The sequence below is a fragment of the Stegostoma tigrinum genome, chromosome 20 (genome assembly GCF_030684315.1).
Source record: "Stegostoma tigrinum isolate sSteTig4 chromosome 20, sSteTig4.hap1, whole genome shotgun sequence".
NCBI classification, from domain to species: Eukaryota; Metazoa; Chordata; class Chondrichthyes; order Orectolobiformes; family Stegostomatidae; genus Stegostoma; species Stegostoma tigrinum.
The window spans coordinates 30,714,594-30,730,964 of NC_081373.1; the positions used below are offsets into that span (position 1 = coordinate 30,714,594).

Here is a 16,371-nt window from a genome sequence, read left to right on the forward strand (position 1 = left end):
TTTTGTGCTCCTGAGATGCTGCTTGGCCTGCTGTGTTCATCCAGCCTCACATTTTATTATCTTAAAAAAAAACTGTAAATGGTTTTGCAACAGACCACAGATGGCATCTGGGATCCATTATAAACTGCCTGGGCCATTGATGATTTAGCCATTGGCTCAGTCAATCCACTTGCTACTAAATTATTACCAAAGGTCTAGAGATCATGGACTTTTTTGTTTTATGCTTGATTTTGATGGTTTCAGCTTGGTTTCCAAAGCTCAATCCAATCCAAGGAACATAGATTCAGCATCCACCCAGCTGAATTTCACTGAAGTCACAACACTGTGTTCAATACTTAGATTATTGTAATAAGCTTAGAAGGAGCAAAATTAATACTGAAGAAAGGAAAACAACTACAATTTTGACTGAACACAGAGTGAAGAACATGATTTCAAATGTACAGCAAGTGTAGTGTTTGAGGCAAAGGTATTATGTTTAGATAATACAAGGGTGAAGACATTACGCATTCCTTTCATGACATGGAAACCCAACTCAAAAATAAAGGAAACAGCGCAGTTTATTTCACACCTTTAGATTTGTTTGCTACCCAAGTGCCTAAAATAAACACTGATCCCCATAGGTTTTAAAATTCAAACGGTCTTTTACTTTCCTATTAAAAGTTGACATAATTGTCTCTTGGTAACTCAATGTCATCTTGGGAAGAAGTCAAGTGATCACAATCAAACTGTATATGTTTAATGTACGATAGAATTTGGTGCACAAATCATATTCAATAGCCTGGATTTTGCAGTCAACGGCAAACTAACTACACTTGCTGTTGACTTTGAAGAAAGTTGCTCACCATGATCTAGCAATATCTGAGGTGTAGATTTTCCCTTTCTTGACCTCCATTTGAATCAAGTTCTGAGTCACGAGAATCAAATGCCCAGCAACAGGAATGTAATCAAGCAAAATAAGCAGCCAATAATACTGAAGTATTCTCAAAGACAGCAATGCAGGAAGTAAAGATGGCCAAAATCTTTCCATTTTAATTTAAATTTTAGTGATAGCAGGATAAATAATCGAGATATACTGGTCAGATTAAGATAACAGTTAGGACAACGAGAAACTTTATAGGAGAAATGTTTTGGAAATCATGTGGACTTAGTTTTTAATCACAACAGAGGAATTTATCCTTTCCTAAAAAAATTATTCAGGGTCAATAAGACTGTTTCACAGTAACTAGTGATATTATTGCTGGACTATTAATCCAGAGACCCAGGAAATGTTCTGGGGATCGGGGTTTGAATCCTGCCACAGCAGATGATGGAATTTGAATTCAATAAATATCTAGAATTAAGAGTTTAATGATGACTGTGAATCCATTGTCAATTGTTGGAAAAACCCATCTCGTTCACTACTGTCCTTTAGTGAAGGAAAATGCCATCCTGACCTGGTCTGACCTACATGTGACTCCAGACCCACAGTAAATGGTTGCCGCTTAATTGCCCTCTGGGCAATTAGGAATGGGCAATAAATGCTGACTAGCCAGCAACACCCTCATCCCATGAACGAATAGAAAGAAAAAAAACTTAGTACACCAATAAACCTCAGTTCTAGCTCATTCAACAAGATGTTACTTTTCAGAAGGCTTTCATCGTGAGACAAATAGCTAAAATGATTTATTGTCATGGCGTGGAGGTGTCAGTGTTGGACTGGGGGACAAGGTCAGACATCACATGACACTAGGCTACAGTCCAACAAGATTGTTTGGAAGCACAAGCTTTCTGAGCACTGTCCCCTTTGTCAGGTCATCTCAGTCAGGTGATGAAGGGGCAGTGCTCCGAAAGCTCGCGATTTCAAATAAACCTGTTGGAGTATAACCTGGCAATGTGTAACCTCTGACCTGGTTTCTTGTCAGCTCAAGCATTTTTTTCTTTTATCAATTGCAGCCCAGGAGACCATCAACAGAGAACTACTGACAGTAACTTCTGGATATTTATATTTAACTCTACGCACATAGGCACCAGAGGCTGCAATTTCAGAGGAGTAAAGAAGGTGAACACCAATTGTCTTCCCTTATTACTACAATATAACATAGGCCAATGTGTTTATATCATGGCGTAATATAGACAGTAGCGTATACATCAATGTGCTTTATATTCCATTATTACTCCAGTTTGCTTTGTGCTTTTAAGAGTGAAAAGAAGTTAAAAATGAAAATCAGCCTGAGCCTATAGCCTGCCACATTGGCACCTCATACCTGAGTCATCTTGGCAAGGTCAAGTGATGGTCTTTGATCTTCATCTGGTCTACGGCGTTTCATCCCAACTTTCTGATCGTTGTGGACACATGGCTGTGACCTGCTGCGGAGCAGTCGGTTGGTCTGCTGCACAGGTTCTGGAGTTGCAGCAGATGTACTCATTGTGGACGGCGTGCCAAACTCCAGCACAGATATCTGCTCATGAGATAAGGAAAGGGGTCGCAGTAGATCAACCCCGGACACTACTCCTGAACTGGAATCAGGACGCAAATCATCTTGAAACCTTCCAAAAGTAGGTGTGGTCCAAAAGCCCTTTCCCTGGGGGCACACAGAACTGTTACTGGTAGCCAAGGGTTCACATGAGAATGAAAAAACATTGGATCTTGAAGGCAGACTGAAACTTGAGCTCCTCTGCATGGTAGAGACCCCATTTGAACAATGTTGAACACTGCTCCCACTGTGACAGCGCCTTTTGTCAACTGGAGTCCAGACCTTTGACCCACTAGGTTTCCATGGTGACCGACAGCTCGTTAGTTCATCTGAAAATGACAATGACCTACATTGCCGTTTGCTGGGAGGTGCTGATGGATGGCCATTTCGATCACTAAGACTGAGGTCTTTAATTAAACTGGTCACAGTAGATGCTGGATTTGAATCACTTGGCCAGACTGTATTCACTTGACAGTTCTCCGAACCAGTCAAACAAGTCCAAGGTGAATCCAGATTATTGGTGGTGTGCTCAAGGTCAATTTGACACTTCCTGCTGATGTCTCTCCACCGATCCCCCTCTTTTTATTTTAAATAAAACAAAACACAAAAGGTTTTCATTAGTCTGAACCCTGATGCCGCAGCATGGATTAGTTCTAAAAGGAAATAAATACGTCAAAATGAATGATACATCTTAATCTAAATCTGTTTTGTAAGCACAATTTTATACTTTAATCCTTCAAAAGAGTTTTATATAAACTAAGTAAGAATCAGGAAACAAAAGGAGGTCTTTATGTCCCTTGAGTTTGTACTTCCATTTGATCATTGATCTATTTGCTCCATATCCCATAATACTTGTGCTCACTGAAGATTTGATCAACTTCAGTTTAAAATTTAAGAACTGCTCAAACATTAAAAACTGTGTACAGATGAGAATTATTTTCTACCATCCTGTGAATAAGGGCTTCTTTATGTCACTCCTGAAAGGATTACCTTGAATTTTTGACTACACCACCAAATCTGATAGCTGAATATTCAGTCCTGGAAGCAAAGCCAAACCCCTTGGTGAATTCTGGGTCTGGCCACCAGATATGTGGCAGCCAGAGCTGAGACTGATTTCCAAGGAGACAGCCAGTCTCCTTGGAAATCACTTGGGTCCCTACCGCTGTGAGGCAGCAGTGCTAGCCACTGTGCCAACCCACCTCATACCCATTTCTTTCAATAGCACCGATCTGGATAATCAATAGTTCGGATTTGTGGCTGTATTTATTTGTTAATAAATATTGTGCTTGACATCCCTTAATAGAAATTGCCAGGTAAGACTAGTCACACACTGCTATTTCGATTATCTCTTCATTATTCCTGTCGCCTTTCAGCCAGCCAATTTCCCAGCACAGTCAATAATTTGCTTCTATTCTATGACCTTCAACTTAAGTTAACAGCTATTTACCAGGGACTTTGTCAAGCGCCCTCTGAAAGTTCTTATGAAAAATATCGAAGGACATTCCCCAGTCCACAACATTGAAAAAAAATCGAATCAGGTTCATCAGACATGATTTGCCACTCACAAACCAATTTGAATACTTAAAAGGTTAGGCTAATATTCTCCATGCTACATTCCACCAGCAAATTATGAATCAGATAAGGAAACTCACCACGTTAATTGTTTCATTGATCATCAGCAGCAAGCCGATAAATGACAGCAGTTGTGTTGAGGAAATGCTACTTATAAAAGTTCCTTCAAAAAGTAAATAGCTTCAGCCTACCCACACTGAAATGGGTTCCTTGGCTGAAAATAATTACTAAATATTTAATTTTCCTTTCCTAGCAACAGAATCTCCGTGTTAAATAAAAGCCAAAAGAACCGTGGATGTTGTAAATCAGGAAGAAAAACAAAGTTGCTGGAAAAGCTCAGCAGGTCTGGCAGCATCTGTGAAGGACAAAACAGAGTTAACGTTTCAGGTCTGGTGACTGGTGGTGGCTGGGAAAACGTCAGTTTATATGCAGAAAATAAGGAGGTGGTGGGGTAGGTAGTAAACGATAGGATAGAGCCCAAAGAGACAGAAAGACAGTTGGACAGACAAAGGAGTTGCTAATGATCTGGCTGGGAGCAGGAATAGTTGTTAATGGGGACTGTTAGTGACTAACAACGGCGGCGGCGGAGGGGGGGGGGGGGGGGCGCTGTGCTGTGTAATGGCAAGCTATGTGGTAACAAGGCCTGGTGTATGGGGTGGGGGGCTGGGACATGGGGGATTTCACGCCCTAAAATTATTGAACTCAATATTGAATCCAGGGGGCTGTAGGGTCCCAAAGCGGGAAATGAGGTGTTGTTCCTCCAGCTTGCGCTGGGCTTCACTGGAACACTAGCAAGCCAGAGACAGAGATGTTGGCCAGGAAGCAAGGTGGTGCATTCAAGTGGCAGGCAACACGCAGTTCAGGCTCTTTTTTGCAGGCAGAACGTAAATGTTCTGGAAAGCGGTCGCCAAGTCTACGCTTTGTTTCCCCAGTGTAGAGGAGACCCCATTGTGAGCAGCGAATGCAGTAGAGTGGATTCCTGGAAGTGCAAGTGAAGTGTTGCTTCAGTGTTAGTGGTTTTCCTACCAACACATCAACAAGCATACTATTCTTGGTTGTGCCACGATTTGGTGCAGGTCACCTTCACTGATTTATTTATTTTATAAAGGGAAGTACATTCCCCCCCTAACAATCCTGTGATCATAATACATCAATATGCTTAACAGCAGCTCTCAGTAATCACTTATTACCTGGTTTTCAGTTGTTTTAAAATTACTGTTAAACAGGATTTGGGACCAAGCATTTTTGCACAATCTTTTGCCACAACAGTGGTAGATACCTAGAAGCTACATTCATATTGCCATGATTCTAAACACTAGCGTTAATGTATCAGAGAAATAAGAAACAACGAAGAGATGCTGCTAAGTGTAAAGGCATTTCTCTTTATTACATTTAGAATTTTTAATTCAGTGAATGTATTTCTTCTTTTGGTGATCTCAATTTAACAGAATCTTAAATAACCCTGTCCTGCCAAAAGTGGCAGCTTAACAACATTTATGACTAATGGTTCTGTGAAACAAAACATTCCATAACCAACCCTGCAAATTTTGACACATGCTTTATATATTAAACTTGAACATTCAGAGTCAAACAGTATTTTAAAAGTCCCAAAGTGCTCTGAACAACACTGTTAGTTTGGACTAGTGACTGGACTCTCAGTTCCAAGTGGCTTCAACCTACACAATGGAGAATAATTTATACTAACACATCAGCGAAGTATTACAGGAGTCCTACATTGTTGAAAGTGTCAACTCTCAGAGGAGATAGAAACCAATGCCTCAGACATAAAAAGGTTGTATGGCTCTAGACAACGAATTTTAATGAATTCTTGTCTAAGACCAAAATAATTACAGTGAGTATTTGCTCACAACACAACAATAATGGCATACCAAACAGTGCGAAATAAGAGTATCATTTTTCTCCCTTATTTCTTGCAACAAAAAAGAATCATAATGGGCGAATATCGTGCCTGGAAGATGCTTTGTGGCGAAGATCTGCATTTTGAAGAAAGATTAGAGAAATTTAAGTTTTTCAAACTTGAAAGGAGGCATTTATGAATGTAAAGTGTTGTTAGAGTAATAAAAAAACAATATAGACTAAACCAGGTGCAGAACTTTATTCATTGTTTCATAAATCAAATCATTATGCTCTATTGGGTCAAAGTGACCAGCTGAGCTTCCCCTATAGAGAACAGCATTCGCTTGTCAGACATAGAACATAGAACATAACAGCACAGTACAGGCCCTTCAGCCCTCGATTTTGTGCCGACCTGTCATACCGATCTCAAGCCCATCTAACCTACACTATTCCATGTACGTCCATATGCTCATCCAATGACGACTTAAATGTACCTAAAGTTGGTGAATCTACAACCATTGCAGGCAAAGCGTTCTATTCCCTTACTACTCTCGAAGTAAAGAAACTGCCTCTGACATCTGTCCTATATCTTTCACCCTTCAATTTAAAGGTATGCCCCCTCGTGCTCGCCGTCACCATCCTGGGAAAAAGGCTCTCCCTATCCACCCTATCTAACCCTCTGATTATTTTATATGTTTCAATTAAGACACCTCTCAACCTTCTTCTCTCTAACAAAAACAGCCTCAAGTCCCTCAGCCTTTCCTCGTAACACCTTCCCTCCATACCAGATAACATCCTAGTAAATCTCCTCTGCAGCCTTTCCAAAGCTTCCACATTCTTCTTACAAATGCGATGACCAGAACTGTACGCAATACTCCAAGTGCGGCAGCACCAGAGTTTTGTACAGCTGCAGCATAACCTCTTGGTTCCGGAACTCGATCCCTCTATTAATAAAAGCTAAAACACTGTATGCCTTCTTAACAGCCCTGTCAACCTGGGTGGCAACTTTCAATGATCTGTGTACATGGACACCGAGATCTCTTTGCTCATCTACACTATCAAGAATCTTACCATTAGCCCAGTACTTTGCCTTCCAGTTACTCCTACCAAAGTGCATCACCTCACACTTGTCTGCATTAAACTCCATTTGCCACCTCTCAGCCCAGCTCTGCAGCTTATCTATGTGAATAGACTGAATGACCTTGTCTGTACTGTAAACGCTTTTTGATTCTATCTATCTAGAAATCTGTAAATTACAGCTTACAAACAATTTTTAAATGATTCTGGGGTTTAAATTTGAGTTCAGGATGAATTTATATTGCCAAACTAATAAAAAAACATAACTTTAGGGTGGATACCAGGAAGTTGTTCTTCAACCTACCCGGCAAGAATAGAAATAATGGGAACTGCAGATGCTGGAGAATCCAAGACAACAAAGTGTGGAGCTGGATGAACACAGCAGGCCAAGCAGCATCTCAGGAGCAGAGGAGCTGCTTGGCCTGCTGTGTTCATCCAGCTCCACACTTTGTTGTCTGGCAAGAATAGAGTTGGTTCAGATCTGACAAATTTTATGCTCCGTTGAAATCAGGTGAGGTGTAAATTTGGGCACCTAACCCAAGTCCACTTAATATTGCCTGCCTGGCAACAATACAAAGGTGGGCTTATGGAGCATTCAATACATAAAAATAATTCATATATTGGTAAAATATTAGAAGCAAAAACCCTGAAATCACTCAAGGTCAAGTTGCTTGCTCCAATTGACAAAGTTAAAAACCATTTTAGTTGGATGATCCAAAGTGGCCTGTATGGTCTTCCCTATCCATAATTATTTTACATCATTGCGAACAACTATTACTAATCTCATTATCAAGTGACATAGCCAGTCTTATATGCAAGAATACTATAAGACTGTTTCTCCTTTACTTGAATAGGAATTGATTTGTTTCAACAGCTGAATGAATGACTGACATACAACAATAATTAATGCCTTCAGCAGTTGTGAGTTCAACACAAGTTATTCTAAATCAAAGGCAAGATATTAGCTCACAATTGAATAATTTATTACATTGCTAATATTGTGTTTATTGGTTTAAAATAATAGTTATCATGAATGTTTCGTTTAAATATTAACTTCAATGAAGATGCATGGTGCTTTTATCATGCCTACTATCTGCCCTCGTCAAGTGTGAATTCAAAATTTTTCCAAACATTGATAGTGTATTCAACTCAGAAAGCTCTCTCAATCCCTAATATAATTTAGGAGTCAAACAAGAGGTTATTTTAAATTTTCTGCTCATCTGCTTAATTCAATTCAACAAATGGCTCTGAAACAAATTGATTCTAAAATTGATTGCAACATATTATAAAGAACAATCAAGTGGTACAATGTGACAAGTCAAAAAGGAGACAGGACACTGCAAAACAGTATTCTATTGCATTTGTTACTTGATCCAGAACAGAATTACAAGGTTGATTAATGTGTAACACAGCACACAGTGCATTCATGCCACAACATGTCCAAGCCTGTAACTATGTCATCATGTGGCAAACTGACAGTTCTGGATAAGCCACTGGAGAATGCACTAAATAAAGCTAAGATTATTCTTCTTAGAAAAATCAGTCCCAAAATCACCCTGGGCTACTCCTTTATACTGGCTGCAGATGGATTGGAAGGTATCTAGGAACAGATTACTTGCCTGCCAGTTAAAGCAGGGAATAATTCATGACAAATTACTGAAGTGACAAGGAAAAATGTGAATCTTGCACAGGAGTGTAAAAAGACAATCCAACTCTCCAATATACATGCATGGAATATAATCTGAATGGAAAAGTCGACAAAAATTATTCAGAAAGGATAGTAAAATTCACATTTACACTAGTGAATCACAAAATAAAGTGTGGTTGGATACTTTTCAAAATCTAAGCATGAATTTTAAATGTGAGATAGGTTAATTTTGTTGGCTTGTCTTTAACAGCAGAAAAGTAGATTTAGGTTTTATGGTATTACCCAGATTGTAACCACTGACATCTCATGGTATCTGCACCATTTGTGGTGTCTAGTTCAGACGAAGAGTTGTTTGAGGTAGTTTGCTGCCATCAATCTGCCCTTGCCTTTACTTTGTCCAGATTGATCTAATGACCAGTGGTACAGAATACATCACCATTTTTCGTTTACAAGATGGGTTAGTGAACAATAGCAATACGTGTACCTACATACTAGTTAAGCAAAATTATGAGAACGCCTAGCGTATAGAAAATACTTATGCTTTATAGGAAGGTTAGTGTAGAACACCCCACCCTTCACCACAGATTGTGACACGAAAGTAAATTCAGCATGACCGCTTTCAGAAACTAACTTATGGAGTAGTTTTAAAAGCAAGAGGAAGGGTACAAAATTTTAGTTCAGTTTTGTCCATTATTGCTAAGTTTCACTTACATTACTCAGCAGTGCCAAGTACTGGTTTCATAACACATAATTTGAAGGAAATTTTATATTGTTCCTATTGTTTTCTTCAATTTGGAATTTTATTTTCAAGCTGCATGGTCAGATGACCTAACAACAGAGGAGCACTATCAGAATAATTAAAGAAAACAGGGCACTAAACAGCATTAGATATTGAACCAATTTTGCTCCTTCATTTTAAAGATAATTTCCTGTCCGTTGATCTCAAAATCCTTCCTGGAGGAATGAAATCTACTTTATTAAAATGAACATACGATTGTAGGATAAATGTGATTAATAATTGCAGTACATAAACTACCTTACAAGCACTTCCATATCAGTGTTAAATAGCACAATGGGAATATAGTTCAAAACATGCATATCGATAAAATCAGCTTGCAGTATGAACATTTATGAAAATACATTTTAACATCATAAGAATAAGTTCAATTTTTAGCTTGGTTTCTTTAACTTTCCTCATAATATGCTTCCCTTCCTGATTGAGGTAGAGTTTTAGACTGCCTTCATGCATGCAGTCTCTATTTATGTCTAGAGTCCATTCAAACATCGAAGGCATCAGAATTGAACGCAATCTTCAATTCAAAGGTACATGCTCACTTCTCACAGAAGTCACTGAATAGCAAGTCAGAACTGGACGCACAGTTGATTTGCTTCGACCTAGCACAGACAAAAGGGCAATTGGAAGGTCTCATCTCACTGCTGCGGCAATAACAGCTAACTCAACTGTGATTGGGGTTTTGAATCTTTTTGCTGTGGCTTAACTGTTCATTGGCCCAATACGCAAAGCTAGTGGAAGTAAGGTGAGATAACAAGGTCCAGACCCGAAACATCAGCTTTCCTGCTCCTCTGATGCTGCTTGGCCTGCTGTGTTCATCCAGTTCTACACCTTGTTATCTCAGATTCTCCAGCATCTGCAGTTCCTACTATCTCTCAAGTAAACTTGGAAAGGCTTATGCACTGGTGCAACTCAAGTGCTTTCTAAGCAATTTCCCTTTGGGGTTGACTCCTGATCTACAAATAAGAAAGTGTTCTTTAAAATTGCATGTGTCCAGAGCACATTGTCACTTACAGCGCTTCAAAAGAAAACAGGCACTTTTCCTGACCTGTAACCAAGATCTATGGCCCAAGGAAACATTTTCAGGCAAAACAGAAGGATGTTTTTGTCATCATCTAGACAGAAACCAATTATATTAGTTGAATTATACAAATCCACCACATTCTATCAGGCCCTCTGCTAGGACTACTGATCACATCACACTGCAACATCCACCCTGAAACTCTCTTCAAGGTTAGAAAGCAACAACCAAAGCACCACTAGGAACCAAATGGAGTTACACTAATAATCTTGATACCAAACTTGACTTGGTTAAGATGCAGTCTTGATGTATACAGAAAACAGGTCCCAAAGTTGTAACACTGTAGAAAGCATGAGGAAATTCTTCTGGCTGACACATTTTGCCTTTTCCAGCATTAAATATTTTTTTCTCTCATAAGTAAATCAGTGCATGGTATAAACAGATGTTGTGCATATCTAGTTCATGATTCATGTGTTTCAGTATATGATGTTTAGTTTTAGGAATCTTTATAGGAAAGACATTATGCTGGTGAGGGCACGGAAGAGACCAACAGGATGTTGCCGGGTATGGAAGATTTGAGTTATAAAGAAAGGCTGATTAAGCTGGGACTTTCTTCACTGGAGGGAAGGAGGTTGAGCGTGACATTATAGATATATAAAATAACAAGAGGTATCAACAGAGTTAATGGTAGTCATCTTATCCCTAGGATGGGAGATTTCAAGATTGGGGCAAATTTTTAAGGTGAGAGGAGAGAGATTTAAAAAAGACACGAGGGATGATATTTTTTAAATGGAGGGTGGTTCATATGTGGAATGAACTTCCTGAGGAAATGGTGGATGTTGGTGCAATTACAAATGCTCAGAAGACATCTGTGCAAGTCAATTAACAGAAAGGTTTGGAGGGATATAGATCAGGGGCAGGCAGGTGGGACTAGTTTAGCTTGGAATTATGGTCAGCATGGACTAGTTAGACGAAAGCATCTGTTTCCATGCTATGACTGTATAACAATAGAAAGTAAGATAACTGCAGTTAAAGCACTTTGAAATCTAGTTTACTTAAAATGTTGGAGAAGTTACCCATGTTTAATAAGGTCAGGATAGAAGAAATTGTTTCAGGAGTTCAAGCTAACGCATCCAGTGATCTAAAAAGTTATAAAGAGATCATGGGAACTGCAGATGCTGAAGAATCCGAGACAACAAAGTGTGGAGCTGGATGAACACAGCAGGCCAAGCAGCATCTTAGGAGCACAAATACTTCATCAGATCAAAGTATAAATTGTAAGTGAGGATACTTAACACAAAAACTCAGGTTATGCAAAGCCCAAACCAGACTAAATTGTCATCACATTGCGTGGAGATTCTCGTATTTTAATTTATCTTTGTGACTGCAGGGAGCCACTAGTTGCAGCTTTGGAGTTTGGAGGGTGCTGCAGCAACAAGAGTGCTGTATTTGGCAGACTCTAGGCAGTTAGGGAGAAGAGGGGAAAAAAAATGATGGTTCAGTGCAGCTGAGAGTTATGTGAAGGATGTTCACAACCAGTATTTGCTTGGTCCAGCTGAGAAATATTGGAGCTTAATGAAACCCCAGGGGTAGTGTCAACTTAGTCAAGATAGCTGTCTGCAAAATAACTGGAATTGTATCCAGGAGTGGATACTGAAGTTTAATTTAGTGATTTAGTGGAATTTAGCCTGAAGGAAGCAGATCAAAATGCATTCACAGAAGCAGGCAATGAAGCAATCCATAGCAGAAGCATCTTGTGAGAGACGTTTGAAGCTAGATCTTCAAAAGTGAAGAATGAAATCTCCTGTAAAGGAGATGACATTTTAAAGAGGTTAGGTGTCACAGTGTCACTAAGCTCTGGGGGTTACTGAGAAATTCATGGGATGGCTTGACTGCATTTGCTATTTAATGTGCTCTGTGTGGTGTTCAACGACTGTTTATCTTACCAATATTTACTCATGTTAACTGTGGATGTAGAGTACATTATATAATAGATAGTTATATTGTTAGAATCTTGTATGGTTGTGAGTTTGCTCGCTGAGCTGGAAGGTTCGTTTTCAGACGTTTCATCACCTTTTTTTTAATTTGAAAAAATATACTTGATTTGTAAGATGTACAAAAAATAAAACATATTTACACACCTACCCAGTCATGCAAGCCGCTCCAGGTTACCCAGAGGGTACATACACCAACTAAAGGAAAAAAACAAAACAGAGAGAAAAAAAAACAAAGCAAAGAAACCACCCCGGCAGTCGTCACCCCGCACAGTCCCAGTTGGCCCCCTGACCAGTTGGGGAAGGCGCCAGCTGGGCCCAGTTACCAGATAGGGTTCTTTTTCGTATTTTGGGCGAGGGGGTTCATACGGTGGTCTTTCCCCACCACGCCTTGGCGGCGGCTGCCCCAAGCTTTAGCGCGTCCCTCAGCACGTAGTCCTGGACCTTGGAGTGCGCCAGTCTGCAACACTCGGTCGGGGTCAGTTCTTTCAGCTGGCAGACCAGCAAGTTGCGGGCAGACCAAAGAGTGTCTTTGACCGCATTGATGGTCCTCCAGGCGCAGTTGATGTTGGTCTCGGTGTGCGTCCCCGGAAACAGCCCGTACAGCACGGAGTCCTGCATCACGGAGCTGCTCGGGACGAACCTCGACAAATACCACTGCATCCCCCTCCAGACCTCCTGCGCATAGGCACGCTCCAGAAGGAGGTGATCGACAGTCTCGTCCCCCCCGCAGCCACCTCGAGGGCAGCGTGCAGTGGCGCAGAGATTCCGGGCATGCATAAAGGATCTCACTGGCAGAGCCCCTCTCACCGCCAGCCAAGCAATGTCCGTGTGCTTGTTTGAAAGTTCTGGCGATGAGGCATTCTGCCAAACGACTCTGGCAGTCTGCGTGGGGAACCACACGACAGGATCCACCCTCTCCTTTTCCCAAAGGGTCCCGAGGATACTACATGCTGACCACTGCCTGACGGCCTTGTGGTCAAAGGTGTTTCCTTTCGAAAATTTCTCCATGAAGGACAGATGGTACGGAACGGTCCAACTACTCGGAGCGTTCCGTGGCAACGAGGCCAGGCCCATCCTTCGCAACACCGGGGACAGGTAGAACCTCAGTAAGTAGTGACACTTGGTGTTTGCGTACTGAGGATCTACGCACAGCTTGATGCAGCCACACACAAAGGTAGCCGTCAGGGCGAGGGTGGCGTTTAGTATGTCCTTTCCCCCATTTTCCAGGTCTTTGTACATGGTGTCCCTGCGGACCCGGTCCCTCCTCGACCCCCAAATGAAGTGGAAGATGGCCCGGGTGACTGCAGCGGCACAGGTCCAGGGAATAGGCCAGGCCTGCGCCACATACAACAGTACCGAAAGCCCCTCGCACCTGACAACCAGGTTCTTACCCGCGATGGAGAGGGACCGGAGCGTCCACCTGCCCAGCTTCTGCTTCAATTTGGAGATACGCTCCTCCCAAGTCTTATTGCACGCCCCAGCTCCACCAAACCAAACACCCAGCACCTTCAGGTAGTCTGTCCTGACGGTGAAGGGGACGAAGGAGCGGTCGTCCCAGTTCCCGAAGAACATGACCTCGCTCTTACCCCTATTGACATTGGCACCCGAGGCCAGTTCAAACTGGCCGCAGATGTCCAATAGTCTACTCACCAACCGAAGATCGGTGCAGAAGACGGCGACATCGTCCATGTACAGGGAGGTCTTGACCTGAAGGCCTCTACTGCCTGGGATAGTCACGCCCTTCAGGCTCACGTCCTTCCTGATGGAGGCGGCGAAGGACTCCACACAGCACATGAACAATGCAGGAGAGAGCGGGCAGCCCTGCCTGACTCCAGATCTAACAGGAAAACTGTCTGATTCCCACCCGTTGATCGAGACTGCGCTAATGATGTTGGCGTAGAGCAGCCGGATCCAATTGCGGATGCCCTCCCCGAACCCCAATTTGGAGAGGACGTCCCTCATGTAAGCATGAGAGACCCTGTCGAAGGCCTTCTCCTGGTCCAGGCTAACGAGGCAGGTGTCCACCCGCCTGTCCTGTACGTAGGCGATCGTATCCCTGATGAGAGCGAGGCTCTCAGTGATCTTCCTGCCCGGCACAGCACAGGTTTGGTCAGGGTGAATCACTGACTCCAGGACAGACCTGACCCGGTTGGCTATGACCTTGGCCAGGATTTTGTAGTCCACGTTCAAAAGTGAAACGGGACGCCAATTCTTAATTTCTTCCCTCTCCCTCTTCCTCTTGTAAATGAGGGTGATGATGCCCTTCCTCATGGACTTGCACATTTCCCCTGCCCGAAGTGCTCTATCGTACACCTCCAACAGGTCCTGGCCGACTAGGGCCCACAGAGCGGAATACAGCTCGACCGGTAAGCCGTCGCTTCCGGGAGTCCTATTCCTCCCCAAGGACTTGAGGGCTCTGGTCAGCTCGTCCAGGGATATCGGCCGGTCCAGCCACTCCCTCGTGCCGTCATCTAAGACCTCCGTGATAGACGATAGGAACGACTCGGAGGCCGTGCTGTCCGTGGGCTTCGTGTCGTACAGTCCGGCATAGGAGGATCTGCTGATCCTCAAAATGTCGGGCCAAGACGACGTCACCGAGCCGTCGTCCTCCTTCAGCCGGCTAAGCACAGAGCTCTCTTTGTGCACCTTCTGAAAGAAGAAACGCGAGCACGTCTCGTCCTGCTCCATGGAGCGGATCCTGGACCAGAAGATTATCCGGGAGGCCTCCGCGGCGAAGAGCGAGGCTTGCTGGCCCCTCACCTCGCGGAGGTCCTCCGTGACATTGACCCCCATCAACTGCAGAAGGAGCAGGTTCTGCACCCTTTTCTGGAGTCGCGACAGCTTTCCCCGCCTCTCCCTTGCCTTCTGAACACCCTTGAGGACAAAGAACCTCTTGATGTTCTCCTTCACCGTCTCCCACCAGTTGCCTGGAGACTCAAAGAGGGGTTTCACGGTTCTCCAACCGGCCTACTCCCTCTGAAGCTCCTCGACGTTCTCTGGGGTCAACAGAGTCGTGTTGAGCTTCCACGTCCCCTTGCTGGCCGGCTGGTCGTCCTGTAAGTGACAGTCGGCCAGCAGGAGGCAGTGGTCAGAGAAGAACACTGGCTTGACGCCGGTGGACCTGACCGAGAACGTCCGTGACACAAACAGGAAGTCTATCCTTGAGCGGATAGACCCGTCTGGCCGCGACCAGGTGTACCTCTGCTGCGCTCCGTCTGCAGGGGTGCTGAAGACGTCGAGCAGCTTGGCGTCCGTTACCGTGCCCATCAGGAATCCGGACGTGACGTCCAGTTGACTCCCCCCACCCGCTGTCCCCACGCCGGATCTTCCATCTGCATCGATGATGCAGTTGAAGTCTCTGCCTAGGATGACTGGCCTGGATGTAGCCAGCAGGGATAGAAGCCGCTGCAGGACGGCCAACCTCTCACTCCATACCGCTGGGGCGTACACGTTGATCAGCCTCAGGGGAGCGTTCCTATAGGTGATGTCAGCCACTAGGAGGCGCCCCCCCCCACCACCTCCTGAACTTGAGAGATGGTGAAGTTGCGCCCCCGCAGCAGAATAGCCAGGCCCGAGGAGCGACAGTCATTACCCCCCGACCAGATCGAAGGCCCACAGTTCCAGGCGCCGGACCATTTCCCATACCTGCCGAGGTGCGGTATCCCGCACTCCTGCAGAAACAGGAGGTCCGCCTTGATGGTGGTCAGGTAGGCCAACGTGGACACACATCTTGCGGTTGACTTAACGCTGCGCACATTAACGCTCACAACTCGTACCCCCATTGTGGGCAGTGACCGCAGTACTCTCCCCGAGTCCAAGGTCCAGCCCCTCCAGCTGTCCCTTCATGCCCATTGCCCGGGCTAACTGCTGGATGCTCTCCGGGTTCAGGAAACCGTCCGTGCTGCCTTCCGGGTGGCATCCCCCCGTCAGCGGTGCGGAGGCAGGAGGGTCCG

The 16,371-nt window shown here is 43.7% G+C and overlaps 1 protein-coding gene across 13 annotated transcripts in view; it reads right to left on the minus strand.

The window, feature by feature from the left end:
* Positions 1-16,371, minus strand: part of fam53b (family with sequence similarity 53 member B) — a 123,306-nt gene that overhangs the window by 55,628 nt on the left and 51,307 nt on the right. For all 13 annotated transcript variants that reach the window (XM_048551190.2, XM_048551189.2, XM_059653077.1 and 10 more), the window contains one exon: positions 2,244-3,031. In XM_048551190.2, the coding sequence (XP_048407147.1) occupies positions 2,244-3,031 (788 nt within the window). The remainder of the gene's footprint in view (positions 1-2,243; positions 3,032-16,371) is intronic.